This window comes from Microcaecilia unicolor, chromosome 3, assembly GCF_901765095.1.
Source record: "Microcaecilia unicolor chromosome 3, aMicUni1.1, whole genome shotgun sequence".
Classification (NCBI taxonomy): Eukaryota; Metazoa; Chordata; class Amphibia; order Gymnophiona; family Siphonopidae; genus Microcaecilia; species Microcaecilia unicolor.
Window position 1 is genome coordinate 142694756 of NC_044033.1, and position 24052 is coordinate 142718807.

Here is a 24052-nt window from a genome sequence, read left to right on the forward strand (position 1 = left end):
AAAGCATACAGATTCCTGGAGTAGTCTAGTAGTGGTGCAGTGCACTGCAGACAGGTGGACCCAGGCTTCTACCTCCCCCTACTTGTTACACTTGTGGAGGGAACTGTGAGCCCTCCAAAACCCACCAGAAACCCACTGTACCCACATATTGGTTCTCCCTTCACATGTAAGGGTTATAGTAGTGGTGTACAGTTGGTGGTAATGGGTTTTGGTAAGGGAGCAATGGTGAGATATGTACCTGGGAGCATTTTATAAAGTCCACTGCAGTGCTCCCAAGGATGCCCTATTGCTTTTCTGGGATGTCACTTTTCCACTATTCTACCTGATGCCAAGCTTTCCATTTTTTATTTTTTATAACATCTGAGCCTTGTGTCTGTTGTTTATCATTAGATTTGGGCTTTGAATTCAGATCTGTAGATGAAAAGGAGGTCTCTTTACATATATCTAAATACCAGAGTGCTATTTTTCTATACTTCATAGAAAGAGTGTACATTCCCTAATTACCTGTCCCAATGCAACTGAAGCTTTTACCTCCTCAGTGCATGTAAGTGGTTTCATCGCTGTGTGGATTCTCTGATGCCATGTGAGGCTTTCTTTCCAACCAAAGCTTTTACCAATCTCAGGACATGCAAATGGTTTCCTTCCTGTACACATTAATTGATTTGATTTGCTTATTTTATTTTTTGTCTATTAGATTGTAAGCTCTTTGAGCAGGGACTGTCTTTCTTCTATGTTTGTGCAGCGCTGCGTGCGCCTTGTAGCGCTATAAAAATGCTACTACTACTACTTAGCATTTCTATAGCGCTGCCAGGGTTACGCAGCGCTGTACAAGTTTAACATGGGGAAGGACAGTCCCTGCTCAAGAGAGCTTACAATCTAAAGGTTACAAACTATGTAGTCAGTGTAGGTATCATGAATGGGGAAGGTGGTTAGGCGCCAAAAGCAAGGGAGAAGAGATGGGCTTTGAGTAGGGACTTGAAAATGGGCAGGGAGGGCGCATGGCGTATGGGCTCGGGAAGTCTGTTCCAGGCATAAGGTGATGCGAGGCAGAAGGGGCGGAGTCTGGAGTTAGCGGTGGTGGAGAAGGGTACAGATAGGAGTGATTTGTCCTGAGAGCGGAGGTTATGGGTGGGAACATACGGGGAGAGGAGGGTAGAAAGGTAATGGGGGCTGCAGATTGAGTGCACTTGAAGGTCAATAGGAGAAGCTTGAACTGTATACGGTAGCGGATCGGGAGCCAGTGAAGCGACTTGAGGAGAGGGGTGATATGAGAGTATCGGTTCACGCGGTAGATAAGACGTGCGGCGGAATTTTGGACAGATTGAAGGGGGGATAGGTGGCTAAGCGGGAGGCCAGCGAGGAGAAGGTTGCAATAGTCAAGACGAGAGGTAACGAGCGAGTGGACGAGGGTTCGGGTGGTCTGTTCAGAGAGGAATGAGTGAATTTTGCTAATATAGAGGAAGAAGCGACAGGTCTTAGCTGTCTGCTGGATATGGGCAGTGAAGGAGAGGGAGGAGTCGAAAATGACTCCGAGATTGCGGGCTGAAGAGACGGGGAGGATGAGGGCGTTGTCAACAGAGACGGAAAGTGGGGGAAGAGGAGAAGAGGGTTTTGGTGGAAAGACAAGGAGCTCAGTCTTTGCCATGTTCAGTTTCAGATGCCGGTTTTATATGCTATAGTATTGGACTGGTAGTCCTGTGCTCTCGTGGCAGGTGAGAAGGCACTCATGCATGCATAGTGGAGCAAGTCTATCATTCCACAACGCTCTCTTAAGCTTTGTAATAAGCTCCGGACTGGGCAATGTGGGTTGCGTTACTCACATGTGAGAATATAAGGCTGCTGTCCTCAGAGAATACGTATCTTTGCATAACAAAATAGTGCTTAGCACTGAGAGTTTTTTGAGCACCATTTATAGAATCCATCCCTGTATGATTTCTGTATTTGTCATTTAATGTTTTTGGGGATCATAGATAGTTTTCCACCATTGAAATATAGTGGAAGAAAAGAGGACTGTATGTTTTCATAAAGAAGTATCACCAGTGTTGCATCTGACATACAGGAGACCTCTGACTCCTTTGTACCTGCCTGGCTTTGCTCGAGCAGTCTTGCAGTTATTAAGACAGGATGTGCATTTCAAACCTACCACAATATTTTAGGTCTGGTATGCAGGAGAGAGAACTCTGAAGCCTTTATAAAGCTTCTCTCTTTTTCCATTTTCAGGGGAAGAGCACACAAATTCTTGGACAGATTGAAATCTGTTTCACCAAAGAAATTGAACTAAGGAATTGCTCTGAGGGGGAGAGCGAATCCCGCCACTTCCTGAAGGATACACCAGGGGGTTTACAGCGGAAGGATTTCTGTGTGTGTAACAATACCTGCAGACATATTATTCCTCCAGTGGATCAAATTTGGAACTGACTTCCAAAGAAAACAGCTGTAGCAAAGAGCGCACTTTTTCTCTAAACAATGACACTCTGGAATGCAAAAGGCCAGTGTTACTCAGTGCTTGATACTTTGGTGCTTATTACTAAAAGCTTTCCATTTGTGTGTATGGGAAAAATGTTTACTAAGTAGGAGCCTCTTGAGGATTTTTCATGACATCAGTGTAAACATTAGCTCCGAGTGTCTGTGCAATGAAAATCCTGCAATGTAAATGATCTATTTTGTTTTCTGTTTCTAGTTGTACTTAATAATCTACCTTCCACTATGGGTTTCCCAAAGAGGCTTATAGGAAGTTAAACCCAATTCATATTTCAGGTCATAAAATATAAATTCCTAACATCATTACAAAATAACACAGTAATTACATGCTTACATGCAATCCTCAACCACGGGCCACAGACTACGAGTCCTTGAATCCTGCTTCAGCGAAGTTAGAAATATCCAGAACATAGTAAGCTACTGAAGTATATTTCAGCCATGCACTTCACATAATACCTAATCCTAATTGAACTTTGATAGTAGTAAAATGTCAGACCTCGGGAGGGGTCCAAACAGATCTCTTGTCTTGCCCATGGAAAGCCAGTCATGATAGAGCTGCCCTTTCCCACTGGCCGGGAATAACTGGGAGCAGGGAAGATGTGGACCAACCTGTGGATACCTGGTTTTTCTAGTGCAGGGCATCAAGGTCTTGCACAAAATAATGTGATGAGAAGCAATTGCTTGTGCAAATCCAGGTCATCACATTGTTTTGTGCAAGAGCTTGATGCCCTGCACTAGAAGAACCAGATATCCACAGGTTGGTCCTCATCTTCCCTGCTCCCAGTTATTTCCTAGCAGGTGGAAAGGGCAGCTCTGTCATGACTGGCTTTCCATGGGCAAGACAAGAGATCTGTTTGGACCCCTCCCGAGGTCTGACATTTTACTACTATCAAACTTGTAACATTGTAACAGATAGCAGAGAAAGACTAGCGTGACCCATCTAGTCTGTTCAGAAATTTGGCTAGTGAACTACCTGCTGCTTTGTACAGAACATACAAGTTATCTCCTCTATTCCTTTGTTCAGGATTGTACCTGCTGGTCTGTGCAGGTTACAGTTTGTTTTGCTTTGCTGCCATCCTCATCAGTGGCGTAGCTACAAGTGGGCAGAGGCCCACCCAAAATTGTGGCACTGTTACTGTGGCTGACTAAGATCCCTAAACCTTGCCAGCTGAAGATTTCCTCCTCTTTGGGCAACCAGCACTCTTCCAAAGAGCAGCTGGCAGCACTTGCCTTGAGCTGACATTGACATTGGTCCTTCTGTATATGCTCAGTGTTCATGCATTCATGGCCTGCTGGTGGCAGCAGCATCTCAAGACAAGTGCTGCTAGCTGCCGTTTAGCGCAGCATTGGCTGCCCAAAGAGGAAGAAATATTCAGCTGGTGGGCTTTGAGGATCCCTACCATCTCAGGTATGTAATATTTTGGGTTGGCAGGCGGGTGGGTGAGAAGGGGTGGAGAGGTGGAGCCAGGGAGGGGAGGGAGACAAATTCCTATGCCCATCCACCTTGGGCTGAGGCCCACCCAAAACTGGCCATCTGCTACACCCCTGATCCTCATGCTAGATAGGATCCTTGGTGTTTATCCCATGCCTTTTGAATGCCATCATTTGTTTTGTCCCAACCACCTTCACGGGAGGGTGTTCCAGTCACCAATCACCGTTTCTGTGAAAAAGTATTTCCTAATGTTGCTTTTGAGCAATGAAGATAAAACACACAGCTTTCTGCCACTGCAGTATCTGAGCTGTGGGGTTCCAGCAGCCTGCCTGGGCATGTGAGTGGTTGATGATATGTTTTTTCAAGTTTATTAAAAATGTGATATACCTCCTAAGAGTTATCTTTCTAAGTGGTTTATAATAAAAAAAATTATAGGAGAGGAGAACTAAAAAGAAATGGGGAGATACATAAAGAAACTCCATTAATGAGATAGGAAAGAAAGAGAAAAAGAGAGGAAGGGGATATACGGAGCTAGTATCACTTAATAACCAAGTGCCCTTTCAGGTACCACTCAGTTTGAAAAGGCACCTATAAAAAGGAATGCTTTTAGATTGGCCTTAAATTTAATTAAGGATTGCTCCATATGAAGATGGATAGGGAGAGCATTCCATAGCATGGTGCTTTTAATGCTGAAGATCTTATAGCGGACAAATTCAAAGCATAATCGATAGAAGAAGGGGACTGTAAGCAAATCACATTGAAAGGATTTAAGGGATCTGGTTGGGCAGTAGGGGATTAACAATTGAGAGAGATATGTTGGCCACCCTGAAGATGAACTTTATAAACAAGCATAAGAATTTTAAGTCAATTGATGGAGTCACATGATCATATTTTTGCGAGCCTGTACATTCTTGTGTGAGCCTGTGATGTTAAATTTCAAGAGCAGGAAAAAAATTACCAACATTTTGAAGAAAAAGTTACTGCCCTACAAGTGGAGGTTAAAAACTCAAAGGTACAGATATCTTCTATTAAAGAGGTACAAAATGTATTAATAAAAGGCAATACTAATTTAAGATTTAAAGTTGAAACAGAAAATCAGGCTAAGGCCTTGAACTTGTGAGTTATTAACTTTCCAAGGTGCCTTTAAGATCACCTCAAGAAGTGTTTATAAGATATTTGACTGAGATTTTATACCAAAAGAGTCTTTACCACCTATGACCTATGAAAAACGATCTGATGTTTCACAAAATGTCCACAAGTATTTTTAAGAAATCGTAAGGTCTCTTATCTCACTTCATTCAGCATCTGAATTTCAGCAGACATTATGTGAAATGTTTTCTAATACCGGTTTTATACAGGATACAGTGAATACACAAACTTCTGTTAGGTCTTCAGACTCCTTTTTGGTCCAAAACACGATTCACATTGCGTCTATTGAAGATGAATAAAGATTTTAGAGTACCCTCGATGTGGACAGCTTCCTCTTTTGTGTGGTCACCCTCCGCTGTTTTGCTTTTTCTGTGTAATACCTGTGGAGGGTAGTTCTGAGAGGTTTTTGCTATTTGAAAACTGCCCATCCTCCTTGCAGGTAAAAGTACATGCTAATGGTTCTTTAAATTTTCTACCTGTTAGAACCTGTTGTTTTGTTTTGCTGCCCTCCAGAAGCTGCCACCCTAGGTGACTGCCTAGTTTTCCTAATGGCAAGCCAACCCAAAATGCATAGCAGGACTCCATGTTCAGAGTCCTACGATGAAGTTGCCAAGTCCCTCACACTCTTGTCTAGTGTTGCTGTTAGCATATCAGCAGTTACTCTAGATCACACTGGGAAAATTTAATTTAATTTATTCTAGAAAATCTTGGCAAAACTGATAAAGTAATATTTTTTCTTAGATTTTCTTTAAATAACAATACTGTTCAATTTAGATATATTGTGTATATGAGAAAATAAATGAAGTGAAATGTGTATGTCATGAAATGCCTAGCACCCGCGTGGGGTTACCCTGTGGCTACCTGAAGGGTCTGCTGAGCCTCGCCTGCACTTGGGCTCATGCTCTATACTGACACCCTCCACCCGTCGACTGGGTCCCGCTTGCCTTCAGGCTAGTCTCCCACTCTCAGATTATTCCCCTGTGATTTCTAGGACACTGGGACCACACTCCAGGGGTCCCACAGACCCCAAAACATGAACCAGGATTCTTAGTCAGTCCAGGACAGCAGAGTCAATAAACTAAATAAGGTTTATTGTCACAGAACTTGAGCAGTGAACAGAAAAGGGTGAATTCAGTAAGCAATAACAGTTAACTGATTATGGATCAACTATAAAACTATCTAAACATTTGTTTACTACCTGGGGAGTTCAGGAAATATAGCTGCTCACAGGTTATAACATATAACTTATTACGGGGTCTCAGTAAAGAGATATTTCTCTCTCCGCTCCCTGACTGGGGAAAATCCACCTTCAGGCTAGATTTGAAATCCAGGACCAATCAGAGCCCAGGGCATCAATTTTGAAAGTAGCCCAATGGTACTGCATATTGTCTTTCCATAATCTGAAACTGGAAGAGAGAAAGTCTTTTTCTCCAACAGCTTTAAAACTCAAAACAAGCACCATCTGCTGGCCAATTGGGAGAAATACATTTCATGAAATACAATTTTCAGGCTCAGAAACCCACTGTTTCATCACAGTGTATATCTTTGCCCTCATTGTAGAAGCACAGATCTGCATGTGTAGATAAAATATAATATCAACACATTTACATCCCCTGGAATAGACGTATTGAAAAAAAGAGTTAACAATTGCAGATACATGTAAGATTCCGAAACAGGGAGACATACATGTGTAAAAGGGCCATGGTGCTTGGTGGAAGAAAAGACATGTATACATGTGTATTTTGAATGGACTACTGCAGTGAGTTGCATGAATTGATGGTGCCAGTTTGCAACAGATATGTGTGTATAATACCCATGTATATGGTAAGTGGCTGACATGTACAAGGACACTCTTGGACAGCTTGTGGCCACATAGAGCCACAATGGCATGTTCTAAACCCAAACAAATTCATACATGAGCAAGATGGCTGCCACAAAGGAGCAGAACTTTTTGCAGGAAAAAGCCACCACCTAGCAGTCCTCATGATTGCCAATGAGGCCAAACTGTGTAGTCCGCATAGGACACAGGCACACCTTGCTGCAGCATGTAGGGTCTGGGAAAAATCCAGATGGCGCTGCCAAGGTAAGTTGCAACATGTATCTCCTTGCCCTCACCCCCAACGCCTATGAGGCCACAGTTAGCACAGAGATGCACTTTGGGATGGCACATAGGTAAAACACTAGTTTGAATGGCTGTGGCACCAAGCTTTTGTCCCCCCCCCCCCCCCCAAAGTGACAACAGTAGGGTTGCACAGGCAGTATAGTACGGAGGGGGGGGGGGGGCATGTGGTGAGAGAACCAGGAACACAGAGATAGGACATACTTGCTGACGTAAGATCTAAGTCTGTCGTCCATGAGCAGAGGCTAACAGCTGGCACTTACCCAGCCCCACTCCTAAAAAAACATTATGTATAGTTTATTTAAAAGCTTCATATACCACTAGTGCAACAAAGTTGGTCAAAGCAGTTTACAACATACAATTGAAAAGAACGCCAGTTCAATAGGACAGACCCATTCATACCAGGGGTACAAGAGGTGACAGGGATAAGGAAACCGAAGAGCCCGGTTTGGTGTCCTGGTCCTTCAAGTTAAAGGAGGAGTTGAAAGCCCGAAGGGCAGTTGAAAGAAATGGGTTTTTAAAAGTTGCTTAAATCTAGGAAGGGAAGCTTCGGCCCTGATTGGGGATGGAAGGTCATTCCAGAATTTTGCAGCAGTAAAGAAAAAGGCTGTTGAACATGTGTTCTTATAGTGGGCCGTATAAGGGGATGGGAGAGACAGGCAGTTCGCAGCTAGAGATTTGAGCTGATGGTTGGGAGTGTATGGAATGATTAAAAAGGATAGATAGGAAGGTTACCAAGATGGAGGGCTTTGTGTGCAAGACAAAGAATTTTGAAAATGGGTCTAGAATGAACGTGAAGCCAATGAAGTCATGAGTAACAGAGAAGCGTGGTTGAATCTGCTGGCTTTGCATAAAAGGCTGCTGAATTTTGGAGATTCTAATCTATGTGTCAAAAACTTGGGAATGCCGCAATAAACAGAGTTGCAATAATCTAAACATGACATGAGGAAGGCATGTACTACTAGGGTATGCAGGGAAGAGAAATCGATGTAACTTCATAATGATCTTAAACGTCTAATAAGGAATACAGTTCTTAGCAGATGGACAATCTGGGATGCAAAAGTTAATTCTGAATAAAAATGATATCAAGGTAATGAAAAGAGATAACAGTTGGAATGGGTCTGTGGAAAGATTAGGGATATTGAAGGTGTAGGGTGAAATCCTGTGATCCGGGATGTGACAGTTTTGGCTGGGTTAAGCACAAGCTTGTGTAATACACAATTGGTGAGCTCATCTAAATAAGTTCTTAGTGGAGCAAGATTAGGTTAAAGATGAGAGATTGGATAGATTAAGAGAATGTCATCTGTGTAAAAGAAAACCTAATACTGTGATCCTGGATGAGTGTGGCTAATGGACTCAAGTAGATAGTGAAGAGTAAAGGGGATAATATTAAACCTTGAGGGACACTGTGGTTCAGTTGTTTGGATACAGATGTGGAAGAAGGAGTGGAAGACTGATCTGTAAGGTATGACCTAAACCAATCAAGGACAATCCCTAAAGGCCAATTTCTTGCAAACAGGAGCATAGGATTTACTAGGTCAAACACAGCAGAGAGGTCCAAGGATACTACAAGGGTGATTTTACCTTGATCAAGAGTTGTGTGTAATTTGCTTGGTAAAGCTGTAATGGTTTTCTCAGTACTGTGAAATGAACGAAAGCCTGTTTGACAGGGATGGAGCACAGAGAGCTGATCACAGTGGGAGAGTAGTTGATTGAAGACAATCTTTTTGCATAATTGAATACAATGGAATGTTAGAAATGGGACAATGATTCTCAAGGCAGGAGGAATCTGACATGGGCTTTTTTGGGATAGGGGTGATCACTGCTCTCTTCCAGGGCACTGGTACGCTCCCAGATGACAGACAATCCATGATTAATTTAGAGCAAAATGGTAATACTCCATGCGATGGATAAGTGAGCCATTTAGTTGGAACAAGTCATAAGATGCATAGAGTGTAGTGTACAAGTGAGTTGAGGGATAGAAGGAAGATTGAAGGCATCCCAACTCGATAGCAGTAGAAGGGGAATATGGCAAAGGGGAGGTTGGAGCAGCCAGCAACGAGTTAAATAAAGTTATTTATTTGTTTGTTTGTTTGTTACATTTGTACCCCACATTTTCCCACCTATTTGCAGGCTCAGTGTGGCTTACATAGTACCGTAGAGGCGTTTGCCAATTCGGTGGATAACAATACAAGGTTATATTGTGGTCAAATGAGGTAGGTGTGAATTAGGGTCAAGGGAATGAAGATTGTAAATAGTCCACTACGATCATTGGTGTGCTGTGTTGCTGGGTGGGGGATTATGTTGGATCGGGAGTGAGTAATTAATTTTATTTGGGTCCTTAGACATTTTACCACAGTATAGAGAGACTTCAATGAATTTGAGGATTTCGAAATAAGAGTTAAGTAATAAAATTTCTTGTCTTCCGTAACCTTTGTGTTGTATAGATTTTGGCAGTCTGGGACGTGCTTATTGAGTGATGTTTATACCAGTGACATTCAGCTGCTCACTACTTTGTGCATAAGGGAGGACCAGTCCAGCGTAAACCAAAGGTTCCTTCAGGCAGGAGATGGATGAGAGTCAGAAACATTAGAGAAAAATGCCAAAGCACTGAATTTTATTTATCAGTTTTAGCTTCAAAAGAAGTCAGCAGGGAAAAGGGAATGTAGTGGTGGGGTGAAATCAGTGTCATGGTAACAGAAGCGGGCCACTTAGAAGGACACTAGGGAACAAGGAGAACAGGAGGGGCTGGAAAGTAGTTGGGGAAAATGAGGCATGACACAAAGAACTGATCCATCCAATGAAGGAGTAACGAAGTCAAACGATCTATAGCGAATGACGCGGATAAGGAAGATAAAGGTAGCCATACAATTGCTCTCATTTTGTGTGAAGGAAAGTGAACAGATTGAGAAAGACCAATATCAGTGAGGAAGGCAAGAAAGGAAGAGGTTCATGAGGAGCTGGGCAAATCTGTGTGTACATTAAAATTTCCAATCACTAATAGATTGGGTAAGCGAATAGCTGCATCTGCCAATGACTGCTCAAGTGCATCCCAGAGGTGAGGAGAAGGAGTCGGTGGACTATCAAACTAACAAGGAACAGAAAAGGTAATTGCAAATGTTAGAAGGCAGGTCCTGGTATTGATAAGTTGAGGGGAAACAAAGAGCCATGACTCATGGCTGCAACATCATTGGGCTCAACTAGGGTTATGACCCCAGATCTTGCTCTTGTAGAAGGATGACTCCATAGCAGCAGAGGGTGGCACAAGAGATGAGTGGGATGTATGCTGCCAGGCAGGTCACTGGAGTCAGCGGTTAGTCTTCTGTGCCGAATGTTGCCTCCTTAACAAGCGGGCAAGAAAGCTGGCTCTGCCATAATGACAGGTTAGCCTACAGGAGAGACGGGTCCAAAAAACGACCAGATCATGAGTGGGCTGGAGGTTAGGGCTCTGTGCAGCAACAGCTTATCACCCACTCCACCACCCTGGCATATCTCCAGACAAGAAGGAACATCACCACCACAGGAGGCTATGTATTCAAAGTCAGTAGCAGGCACCTCTCCATCCTCTATGTTCCCAAGGCCTACTGCCACCTCCAACACCACCTCCTCCACAGCCACTGCCAGTGCCCTCCAGCACTGCACAGACTGTTGGTGTTTCTCTGACTTCCATGAGACTGCACAACGTGTGGGGCTGCTGGCTGAGGTGTCACCAAGCTTCTCTGGGAGCAGTAATGTCCTATCCAGCACCCCTGAACGGTGTAGCAATATGGTTGTGTGGAGGGTGGTAAAGATACAAGGGATAAAGGATGTGAAAAGGAAAGAGAAAAGAGGGAGGGTTTACATTGGAAGGTGGGTGAATGGGGAGGAGTTGAGCACTGAACTGGATTCACATTTTGGAACATAGGGAGGGGGGATGAAATACACTGCAATCACTTATTTTGAATATATGCACATGCCTTCTCTAAAAATTCTTGTGAATGAGTTCATTCCTTACTGCCTGACTATGCTGGTGGGGATGATCATCAGCCACTTCTTGTGTGTATGGTTCATCATCCTCCTCTGTGTCCTGGTCTTGCAGTTCAGGCTCTTCTGGAAGGGACTGTCTGTGTCTTACAGCCATGTAGTGGAGCATGCAGCAAGTCATGAATATGTGGCAAACCTTGGCCAGGCTGTATTGTAGTTTTCCCCCAGATCAGTCCAGGTACTAGAAGTGGCCAAAAGTCTTCTCAATGATGATCCTGGTTTGCCAGTTGTCCCTTTTGTTGTACTCCTCTGCATCAGCGTGAGGTGCAGGTGATGAAGAATCATGAGCCATCTCCTTTGAGGGGTAGCCCTTGTCACCTGTGTGAGATGAAATAAACAGACAACAGTCATGATGTGTGAAACAGGCTGTGAGCTGTGGTAGTCAGTGCAAGGATAACTCTGCATAGGTAACGTGAGCTTGCAGAGGGAGCAGGGACCTAATCCCATGTGCACACAGAGGTGTGAGTTTGGGTAAATGTAAGGCCACCCTCAGTCCTCTAATGGATTCACAAGTGTGAGAGAATAAATAAATCAGGACAGGATCCTGGGAAACAGGAACACATCTGTTTCCAGCCCTGGGCATTGCAGACCACCTCATGGTTAGGAAATGAAAAGCCTTTCTCTACCTCCACACAACCATACTGTTACACCGTTCAGGAGTGCTGGATAGGACGTTACTGCTCCCAGAGAAGCTTGGTGACATCTCAGCCAGCAGCCCCACGTTGTGCAGTCTCATGGAAGTCAGAGAAACACCAACAGTCTGTGCAGTGCTGGAGGACACTGGCACTGGCTGTGGAGGAGGTGGTGTTGGACATGTGGCAGTAGGCCCTGGGAACACAGAGGACGGAGAGGTGCCTGCTCCCTCCCATTTGGAGACCTGATGAGCACATATATGCGGTCTATGACCCCAGGACAGATGGGCCATTTCATAGAACTGTGTCATTGGTGCTTTTGCTGTCCAAGTATCAGGGATAGTTTTGTAGTCAGATATGAGTGAGAGGGGCTGTGAGGAACTGGGTGATACACTCTGAGATGACGGACTGGTTGAGGCCTACAGTGGCAGCTAGTACGGACTGGAAGCTGCCAGTGGCATGAAAGGCTAGGGCTGAGATGGCTTTTAGGTGAAACAGGATGGGTTGTCCTTTTTGTGTGTGGTAGAGGAGGGGCTTTAGCCTTTGGCACAGATGGTGGATGATATTGAAATGGAACCTGGTAAAGCACTGGTCATCTGTGAGGTCTAGGAACTGGGTGCTGGGCCTATATATCCTGTGATAAGGATCCTGTGATAAGGATGTCACCTGGTAGTCCTCCGCCCTTCCCTGTGTGCCTCTTGCAGTAGGATCTGCACAACCTAATAGTTCAGTGGTGACATGATTCTAGCCTCTCACCACTCACATGCTGTGTCAGTGCTTTCTTCTCTAGATCTCTGTTACAGTGTATTTGCATGTGTGGTTCAGAGTCCACAGGCAGCAAGCAATGCTGGGGACTATCGGGCAGGAGGGCACTGTCAGACAGAGGCAGACTGGGGTAGGGTTGGCTCATGGATGGCATAAGATCCTCCTCAGGATAAGATGGCACGGGCATGCTGGGAAGGGTGGTAGGGAGAGGGGTGCACAGATGGCATGGTAGAGAGGTTGTAGAGAAGGATAGTAAAGAATGCAAGGCAATAAAGGAAAGGCAATGACGCACCTGGGTAGACAGGCTAACAACTTCCTATTAATTCTTTTCCAGTCACCACCAATGCAAACAGTCTATAAAGACAATAAGGGCCAGGGTTTGTATGTGTTTTTATAGCAGCTGTAAATGTCGATGCTGAATTCTCCTGATCTGCAAGATGACATGCTAAAACTAAACACTGCTAAATGTCATATGAGACACATTCATATTGCAAACTGTTTCTAAAGTGACTGCCAAATTTGTGAAATTATTCAGAGACAGACAAAAAACTCAGGGGACAAATGACCCAAATTCAAATCCTCCTGCCACCAGCTCACTGAGCAGACATCATTTTGAGACAGCGTTGGCAAGAGCAAGAGCGACTGAGGATCACTCCTGCCTAAGAACCCACTAGACCACAAGGTACAAATTGGTAAGCTCCCAAGTTTTGGGGTGGGGGTCTCAGTGGGGGGTTTTGATCAGAGTGTAGGGTCTGATCGAAGGAGAGTTGTGATCGGGCAGTTCTGATTGGGGAAGGGGGTGATCATTGAGGGTGTAGGTGCAACTTGTGGGGTGGGAGAACTGCACCACAGCAGTCTTAAGATGCTCCCAGGACAGTAAAATAGCTCCAGCTTTTTGCACACCGATTTTTCCAGATTTACTTTGCTTTCTCCTGATTGGGACATAACATTATTCCAATCCTCTATCAATTGAGAAATTGTGGGAGTCCGTTAAAAAAAAAGTTCTCCTTGGTGTTCAGAAGATTTATGTTAGAAACAAGGGTGACAGAAGTTACCTGACTATGAAGTCCACAGTGCAATCCAAAAAACAATGCTGACAATTTAAAACTAGCTTTTAGTTGCAACCTATAGTCAGTGTAAAAGGGACTTATTTTATTAAAGATACTTAAAAAGGGGTGACATTGTGCTAAGGAGTTTTTATATTGCTCTCCAGCAGCATAAGTCTCGGACAATTAACCCTGCTTTAATAATTTAATACCAAAGATGGAGGATTTTGCTTCATCTGTTTTCTTCCAAGTGGTAGTAAAAGGTGGCCTGCAGTGGCATTGGCACGTAGGATTGCCACGCGCCAAGGCCACCTTTTACCACAGTGGGTTAAAAAAAGGTTCTTTTTCATAGGAGGCAGTAAATGGTACTGCCAGAGCCCTTACCGCCTCCTAAGTGCTTATAAAACAGGTACCTTTTTGGATTTTTCTTTTAGGTGTCTTATCATCAAATTACCATCTTAAGGGGCCCTTTTACAAAGTGGCGGTAAGCTCAATGTGGGCTTACCGTGTGCCACTTTGGAGCTACCACAGGCCCAATGTGGGTACTGGCGGTAGTTCCAGCCCCAGTACGTGCCATTCCCTGCATTTTTTGCTCGACAGTTACCTGGCAGTAAATCAGGCAGCAACATGCACTATCTGGTTACAGCTAGGTTAGTGCAGAAGTCCTTATCACCACCTCAATGGGTGACAGTGATTTCCCCCGCATGTCCACACAGTAAGAGTAATCTTAATGCATGGCCATGTAGTTTTGAAGCCTTTTTACCTTCTGCGGTAAAAAGAGCCTCAGCATGCAGCAAAAACAACCGCTGCTGCTACTGCAGGGCCCTTTTTACCGCAGGTTGGTAAAAGCGCCTCTATGAGTCTAATTCAAACTACTGACAGTTGTAGTTTAGATTGTATGGGGTATGAGTTCCAGTTACCTTTGTAATTTTGTTGGATTTAAGATTTCGTATTCACCTTTTCCAAATCTGAGCTCAAAGTGAGTTATGAGTTCCAGACCTTAGCTATTCATTGAGTGAAAAAATATTTTCACCTATTTGTTTTAAAAGTATTTCCATGTAACTTCGTTGAGTGCCCCTTAGTCCTTCTACTTACTGAAAGAGTAAAAAATTGATTCACTTCTACTTGTTCTACAAAACTCAGAATTTTGTATAACTCAATCAGTGGGAGAAGTAGATTTGCACCTCGGCTGCCCCAGTTCACAGCTTCTTTTTCTAACCACAAAACTGCTTCTGCACTTTCAGCCTTTACTTAATTGCTTGTTCATTGTGCTCACTGTGTGCTTGCCATTAATTGTTTAGTATGAGGGCAAGCTCCCTAGTTTAAGAATAAGCAATCCAACCACCAGTGTAGACCATCCCCCAGATTTTCTGATTTTAGCAAGATGCTATCAAATATGTTTACATTACTGACAATGCTGTTAGGACAATGATCAGCAAATTAACAGCATTTATGTACAGTGCTGTGCCACTACCTTAGAGTGGCTTTCTGAGAACATAGACGGCGACACAAAAAGTAGGCTAAGAAATCTATATGGAAATGAATTTATTCAACCAACAATGCCCGACACAGGCTGTGTTTTGCCCACATATGGGCTACCTCGGGGGCAAATTATATTGAGAACTGGATACCTCTGCACATATGTGTTGTGACTCATATGACTAGGGAATCCACATGATGGCTCTGTGAATCCTACTACTACTTATCACTTCTATAGCGCTACAAGGCATATGCAGCACTGTACACCTTACACAAAAAAGAGACAGTCCCTAATCCTCCAGCATCATTGGTAAAACAGCTGTCTTTTCTGTGCCAACGCCCAAGTGTCATAAACATGCATAGTTGATTCCAATGGAAAGAGTACCCAGATTTGTGGCATGAAAACACCAATAAACACTGAGGGGGGTTGTACCCTCAAAGAACGCCTAATTAACTTGGGAAAAAAACCCAAACATTATGACTAATGCAGATTACAATACTTCTGTTCTTGACAGTTTAACTATGTAACTCCGACTTTTCTTGGAAGGTGATGTCCTGAGTTACAGGGCTGCCCAGAGGGGGGCAAAAATTCCCCAGGCTCAGTCTGCAAGGGGGGGGGGGGGGGAGCCCAGGCCCCACACTAACAAGCTTCTTCCTGCCTGCCTAATACCGGGTCAGTCCTCTCCTGTGTGCTACCCAGGACCCGGATGATTGCATTAGCGCAATATCGCATTAATGCAATCATCCAGGTTCCAACGCCCGGCACAGACAGAAGCAAGAGAGAAGAGACCATGGGAGCGGGAAGGCAGGAAGAGGCTTACCGCATGGCCATGTGTGTCTGGGGGCTTTTTTACCCGGTGTGCTAAAAACGGCCCCACTAGTAGCGCAGGGCCCTTTTTCCCGAAGCTTGGTAAAAGGACCCCAAAATGAATAAGCAATTTTCAATTCAAAAGGCTCCTAACTAGAAGTGCTAGGATACAATTTATACTGAGTCTGATTTGTATAGCGCTGCGTAACCCTAGTAAGTGATGGTGATATTTTGAGTCCTCTACCCCTGAACAAAAGATTGTGACTGAAATGGATCATAAAAAATATAAGAATTTTTATTCAATGAAACTACACATTTACAGATATAGCTAAAATTAGTGTCATTTGAAAAAGGAAAAGAAAAACAAAGCCAAAGTATTTTTATCTTGAAGGAAAACAAATGAAACTAATAAAGTAGTTTTGGCTGTTACTTCATCGATAGAACTTTTCTAAGATCTCTGTCAAATTGAAACCATCAGATGAAACATCCACTTTTGACTGACTGTACATTTGTCCTTTAGATTGTAAGCTCCTTTGAGCAGGGACTGTCCTTCTATGTTAAATTGTACAGCGCTGCGTAACCCTAGTAGCGCTTTAGAAATGTCAAGTAGTAGTAGTAGTAGTAGAAGCAGCTTTTCCAACAACTGGCTGAGGGGCTGATGTACAAAGGTCGCCGTTAAATATGGCAACCGCAGGTGAACTTACCAACTTGTAAACAGCGACTGAATCATAAAGGGGATGGCATGCAAATAAGATGCACAGAAATTCTTATGTAATGTGCTAAAAAAAACCTTATTTGCATATGCTTTTAACTTTTAAAAAAATTGTATACTTCCTAGATGGATACTGTTAGACCAAAGCAATCCCTTTAGTATTAATGCATTGTGTGCTCAAAAATAATACTTTGCATGTGTTTTACTTAACTTTTACGTTTCTTAGGTTAACACAGCTAAAGCAAAATAAAGCATTTAAAAAGAAAAATGTTTGCTTATCTGTAACTTTTTCCCCCAGTTGTCATTCACGTACAGCTCTGGGGTTTCTCTCATTCAGACTGTCTGCAGAAAACGGAGGGGACTGATCTCACAGACCTTTTGCCTGTGTGTGCGCATGGGACAGGGCTATGTCATCATATCCAATGACATCATGCAGGGCACAGGCCTGTCCTGACTGGCTGAGAACCCAGAAATGGGCATGTCACCTGTCAAAATCAATCAGCTTGACAAATGCAGGTGAGATACACCATTTGCATGTCTTATAGTGCTGTATAAATGACTGGTAAAAGCGGTAGACCAGGTAGACTGAGCAGTCCTCCTCTACCAATATCTTCTGTTTCAGTGTTGACTATATTTCCATAAGCAGCAATAGAAATTTTTGTCTGTGTTTATGGCAATGCAACCATATATATACTTGCCTCATTCTTTACTGATAGCTGTGAACAAAATGGTTCTCCATCACAACACCATATAAATATCCCTTTTTGTGCTAAACTAAGCAATGAATTTTTCTTTCATCCTTCTTGAAGCAGAGTGAACACACATTTTTCTGAACTATAATATACTGACAGGCAAACAAGTGTGCCACCCTTTCCTTCCTTATCACAAGGATGCAAAAAGAATTGAACTGGTGCAAAGAAAAGCTATGAAAATGGTATGAGATTTGCGTTACAAGACGTATGAGAAACTTGCGCACCTGAACATGTATACCCTGGAGAGGAGAAACAGGGGTGATATGATACAGACGTTCAAATATTTGAAAGGTATAAATCCGCAAACGAACCTTTTCCGGAGATGGGAAGGCGGTAAAACAAGAGGACATGAAATGAGATTGAAGGGGGGGCAGACTCAAGAAAAATGTCAGGAAGTATTTTTCGCGGAGAGAGTGGTGGATACTTGGAATGCCCTCCCGCGGGAGGTGGTGGAGATGAAAACGGTAACGGAATTCAAACATGCATGGAATAAACATAAAGGAATCCTGTTCAGAAGGAATGGATCTTCAGAAGCTTAGCGGAGATTCGGTGGCAGAACTGGTGGGGGGAGGCAGGGCTGGTGGTTGGGAGGCGGGGCTAGTACTGGGCAAGACTTCCACGGTCTGTACCCTGAAAATGGCAGATACAAATCAAGGTAAGGTATACACAAAAAGTAGCACATATGAGTTTATCTTGTTGGGCAGACTAGATGGACCATGCAGGTCTTTTTCTGCTGTCATCTACTATGTTACTAAAGAAACAGTCAATGAACAAGAATTGTGTGGAGTGGAGGAGTAGCCTAGTGGTTAGTGCTGTGGACTTTGATCCTGGGGTAGTGGGTTCAATTCCCACTGCAGCTATGTGTTATAAAAACAGGTCTAGCTCTAACCGTCTTAGTCCTGGACATTTTTGTTTTGTTCCATTATGGCTGAAAAACGTGTAAGTGTTAGGAACACCCAAGTCCCATCTTGAACATGCCCCTGGCACACCCCCTTGAGATTTAGATGCACTTCAGAGAAAAACATCTAAAAAGATATTTTGAAAATACTGATTTGGATGTTTTTGTGAGAAAAACATCCAAATGCAGACTTATGTCACTTTTTTGATGTTTTTCTCTTTTGAAAATGAGCCTGATAGTAACCTATGGAACTGTGTAAGTCTAAGTGCTTTGAAAATGAGACCCTTAATATATTAACAGTTTCAAGAATATTATATCAGTTTTTTAAAAATCTGCAGTCTGTATTGTTTAAAATGTTATCTGTTGCATTTAAATATATAATTGTATTCAGCACTGCTATCTGGATTGCAAGTGGCACTAAACATCCAGGTAAAAGTGACAAGTACTGCTGCTGTCCAGATGGTAATGGTATTCAATCTGCTATCTGAAAAGTGGTCTGAATATTGCCCCAACCAGTAAGGATGTTCAGCAATACTATCCAGTGTCCCTGAATATTAACAGACAGTGGCAGCTAAAGCATTTTTCTGGATAATAGTTCCCATAAATGCCTCCAAATATCAGGCCCTATCTCAACTGTTCTTTTATTTCATGTACATAATGTAGTACGATTTACCTAGCTCTGTATGAATACCATAAACTGATTTCACTGTGGGTGAAAAGACATGTATCCTTTATTGTCCTATAGTCAATATATTAAGCTATTTATAAGGAACTGTTGCTGAGTCCATGAAGAAAAAAAACAAGCAAACATATTAGACAGGCACCAAGACTAACATAATGAATACTTTCCAGAAAAGATAAACTCTCTATTAGACAACAGACATTGTACTCTCTGGATTTATACGAATCAGTCTAGAAGCATTTCTGAGATCCTGCAATTGTTTGGCAGGCTTCCCAACACCCTCCTCAAACCTTTTTTCCACCACAGGCAGCACCATTTCATACAGAAAGGAAGCATTTTGTCGTATAAATGTTTTCTTGTCAGACTCCTGCTCACAACGCAAACTATAGTCAACATGCTGGACAGCAACAAGAATTATCTCCAGCAGACTTTCAAGAAGAACCATATGCAATTCTGGAAAATACAGTTTTAGTGCTTCTTCTAAAAAGGCCATTGTTTGTTTTGTAAAAGCAACAACTGTATAGCTGAGGTTTACCCAACAATCATCACCAACAAACTGGTCAAAGTTTGATACCCCACAGTTTTTCATCTCCTCTCGGAGCTTTCCAAGAGCTTCAGGAGTCATCAGGTTCATCTTCCGCCACATCTCCTCAGAGTTCCGATGTTTTGTGGCCTCGATAATGATTTCTTTGTAACTCTGAAGAGCAGTTTTTATGTCTTTCACAAGAAGGGCATGAAGAATGAAGGTAAGGTCCAAGCCAATTTCACTCAACTGCATGCAGTGTTCTTTGGCTACTTTGACACACTCAGCTGCAGTGGACAGACTCTCCTTACTGTCAAACACTTGCTTGCTGAAAGCATCCACAAACATCTTCATAGCGGCTCGAGACCACACAATGAAAGCAGAGTAGCAACCACTACTGCCAGCAAAGTCCATCTCAAATTCTCTGGCCGTTTCCAGTAAGCTGGTGAAAAACACATTACAGAGTTTGTGAATATATAGTAATGTGGCTCCTTCAATCCGCAGTTGACGGATAGCTGTATGCACTGCAGATGCTCGGTTCTTCAGGAAGAGCTCACATGCTTTTGTTGACTGACCTAAACGAATAAGCTGAGAAACAGCCCTCCGGGTGGCCTTTGGTCCACCACGCAGGGATCTGTCTGGGGATAACTCAAATACCAACACATCTGTCAACTGGCGGATTCTTTCTTCTACCTTGGCCTTCAGATCCTTTACAGGTTGAGTCAGAGGTTTGTCCTCTAAATACCTGTTCAATTTATCTAGCAAATCTACTGCCCCCTCAAAATCTCTCTGTGCAATACAAACATCCAGATCTTCAGGAAGGTCCAGGATCCAGTCCAAGAATAGATCAACCAGCTGTTCTGGGGCTTCTTCAGCTTCATCGAACGGATTGAGAGAGACCTCTGGGATGGATGGAGACTGGGGAGCCTCCTCCTCCCTTTTACGATTTTCATTCAGAACCTTCTTCTTCTTAGTTTCGTCCAATACTTCCAGCCACTCTTTCTTGATTTTGGTGTTTTCTGCTTGGAAAATGCGGCTCTCGGGGAACATGAGTATTTTGAACATGTCCTTCATGGGCGGATGGTCCTTGACGTTCACCACAGCCAGGTCGTCCAGATCGTACATGGAGTTGAACTTGTAGACGCCGCGCCTGTTGGGCAGCCAAGTGGCAACCAGAAGGCAATCGTTCATCAGGAAGACGTGCACCCGCTGGATCTGGGCCATGTGGTCCACGTCGTACTCCACAAGGTCCCCGTTGTAAATCAAGTAGCGGCCCGGCACCTCCAGCAGGTTCTCGCAGCCCTCCACCTTTTCTAGCAGGGTAGTCAGGGTGCGCTGCTTTCCCTCGTCGGACTCCTTGGGGAAAGCGGCCTGCAGCTCGCGGGCGGCCTCCTCCTTGTCGGCGGCTAGCAGGGCCTGGGTGACGCTCTCCATGATGCCCTTCTGCTCGGTAAGGATGTGGCTCAGCTGGTACATCTCGCTCTCCAGGTAGGAGATCTCGCGGGCCGTTTCGATGAACTGCCGGTAGTTCTTATAGACATTCTTCTTCAGGTTCTGCGCCGTCTCGTCGGCCAGCGTCTGCACGCGCTGCCGGTGCTCCTGTAGGTCGCGGTCGCCATCCGACTGCTGCGACAGCTGTGTCACGTACTGCTTCGACTCGAAGCTGCTCGACTCCAGTTGCCGCCGCAGACGGCTTGCTCCGCTATCCGCCATCTGGCCGCGAGCACAGGAAACGAAGGTGAAGCAGCGTCGCGCGATCTCCTGCTCGCACCGGAAGACAGTCGGCGCGTGGGCATGCGCGGTGCGACGAGGAAGGCGGTGGCAGAACGTCTTACGTCACGTTACGTAGTCGGTCAACCTGTACATTCCAACAAGGAGATTTAATAGACAGGAGTGAGTGGAAGTGAGCCTGTCTAGTCCACTGTAACAGGAAGCCAAGTAGGTTTTCATTCACCCGCGCAGCCGTCAGTCATCTCTAGTACACTCAATACAAAGAAAGCAAACCTATGAGCTGCTGCATCTACGTTGTCTTTTTTTATTGTTGGTCCATCTGTAACAAGTCTAAAGCTTTTTCAATTGGATAGGCACTGCCTTAAAAGGTGGAGGACAAATAAACAAATATATATATGTTTATATTTATATATATTTTAAACTTGTTGGACAGCTTTTTAATTTATTTGAAAGCTTCCCTTATCAGGGGCGTAGCCAGATGGACAATTTTGGGTGGGCCTGAGCCCAAGATGGGTGGGCATAGAATTCACCCCCCCCCCCCCCCCATCCTCCTCCGGTTTGCTCATCTCTCCACCCCTCCCTGCCCACAAACTCCAAATATTAAATACTTGAGCTGGTGGGGATCCCCAAACCCTGCCAGTTGAAGATTTTCTCCTCCTTCTCGAGGAGCCAGCACTCTTCCAAAAGGCAGCTAGCAGCACTTGCCTCAAACTGATGCTGCTGCCAGGAAGCCGTGCATGCTCAGTGCTTTTGTATGTGCAAAAACCGAGCATGTGCAGAAGGACCGGTCTCGGCGTCAGCTCAAGGCAAGTGCTGTTAGCTGACATTTGGAAGAGCGAGGGCTGCCCAAGGAGAAAAAAATCTTCAGCTGGCAAGGTTTGGGCATCCCCACCAGCCACAGCACTGTCCCATATGTAGATATAAATATCATGAAATAGCAATCACTAAAACAGCTTAAAAATTATAATAGCTGGTAGAAACAGCAATTTTAAATTCTGTATTTTGTGCTCATTTTTCTACTCTAAAATCTAAATAAATACACTGGATACAGTACAGATGGCCAAATTTCAGTGAGGATATCTTGTTTCGTGATGGGTTCATTTTGGTGTTTTCTGCTTGGAAAATGCAGCTCTTGGGAAACACGAGTATTTTGAACATTTCCTTCAAGGGCAGATGGTCCTTGACGTTCACCATAGCCAGATCATCCAGGTCACACGTGGAATTGAACTTGTAGATGCCGTGCCTGTTGGGCAGCCAAGTGGCAACCAGAAGGCAATCGTTCATCAGGAAGATGACGTTCTGGGTCTGAGCCATATGGTCCATGTCGTACTGTTGTTGTAATCTGCCTTGGGAAGCCTGGTGTTATAAAGATGATGGAATATATTGAAATTAAATGGAAATAAAATTAAACTCTTCTTTCATTGGGGAACATGGAATCACATCTTCATCTGTTTTGTAGAAGTTTACATTTTAGATACACAAATGGATTATTCTGTTTTGAACATGTTTCAGGGGAAAGTGATTGTATAAGTCAAAATAAAAATAAATATTTTGTTTCATGCAGATCTCTTTCATTTAAACATTACTAAATGGGCTTTAATCCCCTAATGCAGTCCATTGGTTTTCATTACATTTTGTTCTTGTGATGACTTATACTGTGCCAAAACTGAAAACTCGTATCTCTATCTGGTCAGTAATAAAAGGAGCTCATTATGAACACTATCCACCCTAAAAGGTTGTTTTGTGGCTGTGCATGAGGAATTGTGATATTGAATAAATAAGTGTATGTTTGTGTCCCTAGTCATGCATCCAAAGTTTATATAATCCTTTCAAGAAAGCCAGTTAATCGTTTAACTTATTAGTGGAACATAATGACAGAGGCATGGTATGGTTGCATTTCCAATATGGTAATACTAGGGCCCAGCTAAGGAATAGGTTATTTTGAGTTAGTCTTCACTGGACCAAACTTGCTTGTGCCATCACTATCCAGCAGGTAGGCAGTGTCTTAAAAGGTGGAGGATAAAGGATTTACATTTAAATCATACATTATCCCAAGCAAAGCTGGGTTCAATGTGGTTTACATTTGAAAATACAGTGAGACAGAATAATATAATTCAGTTATATGGGAGCAAATAGATGGATATGTCTGAAATATTTAACAAAGTTGAGATTAGCAATATATACCCAACTGGGCATTTAAAAGTTTATCCTTTAATGATACTACATGCTCAGAAATCATAGCCATAACTATAGGTAATTATAGGTAAGGTGACATCAACACTTTAATTTTAGTTTGTTTGTCATAATATCAGACATGGTTTTATAATATTTTGGAGGATCTGATGTTGAATTGTTAAAGGTATTAATTGTGACTATTTTACTTTTATTTATTTATTTATTTTTCTGTGTGTTGTCACACAATTATGGATGTAAGCCCCACCCCTAACCCCACCCCCTTTAGCCTCCACAAACAGTTGGGCCACCGACCGCCTATGCTGCTAAGGAAGGCACAGTGTGCTGCTTTCATTTGACAGCTCCGTGGCATACTCCTCCCACACATGCGCAAGGTTGTACATCACAGAGCAGGGACAGGGAGGGACCCTGTAGAGGCTGAGCCCTGCATGAGGTTGTGGAACGAGATTGTTGAAAGGGAGCAGGATTTTAAGAAGAAATGGGAGAAAATATGAAGGTTATGCTGTAGACTGAGGAAAAGAACTGGCAGCAAATGCAAGAAATTTGCATGATGTTGTAGAAGCGGGAACACTGCCTGAGAGAGTGCATGCACTTGTGTATGTTTCTGTGTCACATAAATAGAGCCTC

General features: G+C 43.5%; 2 protein-coding genes across 3 annotated transcripts in view; one reads left to right on the top strand and one right to left on the bottom strand.

Moving 5' to 3' along the window:
* The window catches only part of LOC115465727 (ribonuclease T2-like), a 100165-nt gene extending 96530 nt beyond the window's left edge, over positions 1–3635 (top strand). For both annotated transcript variants that reach the window (XM_030196421.1, XM_030196420.1), the window contains one exon: positions 2221–3635. In XM_030196421.1, the coding sequence (XP_030052281.1) occupies positions 2221–2418 (198 nt within the window). In that variant the 3' untranslated portion in view covers positions 2419–3635. The remainder of the gene's footprint in view (positions 1–2220) is intronic.
* A 14876-nt stretch (positions 3636–18511) lies between these two features.
* On the bottom strand, positions 18512–21348 carry EXOC8 (exocyst complex component 8). Its single transcript, XM_030196422.1, has one exon. The coding sequence runs from the start codon at positions 21212–21214 to the stop codon at positions 19166–19168; it is 2049 nt and encodes a 682-aa protein (XP_030052282.1). The 5' UTR covers positions 21215–21348; the 3' UTR covers positions 18512–19165.
* Positions 21349–24052: the final 2704 nt, after the last annotated feature.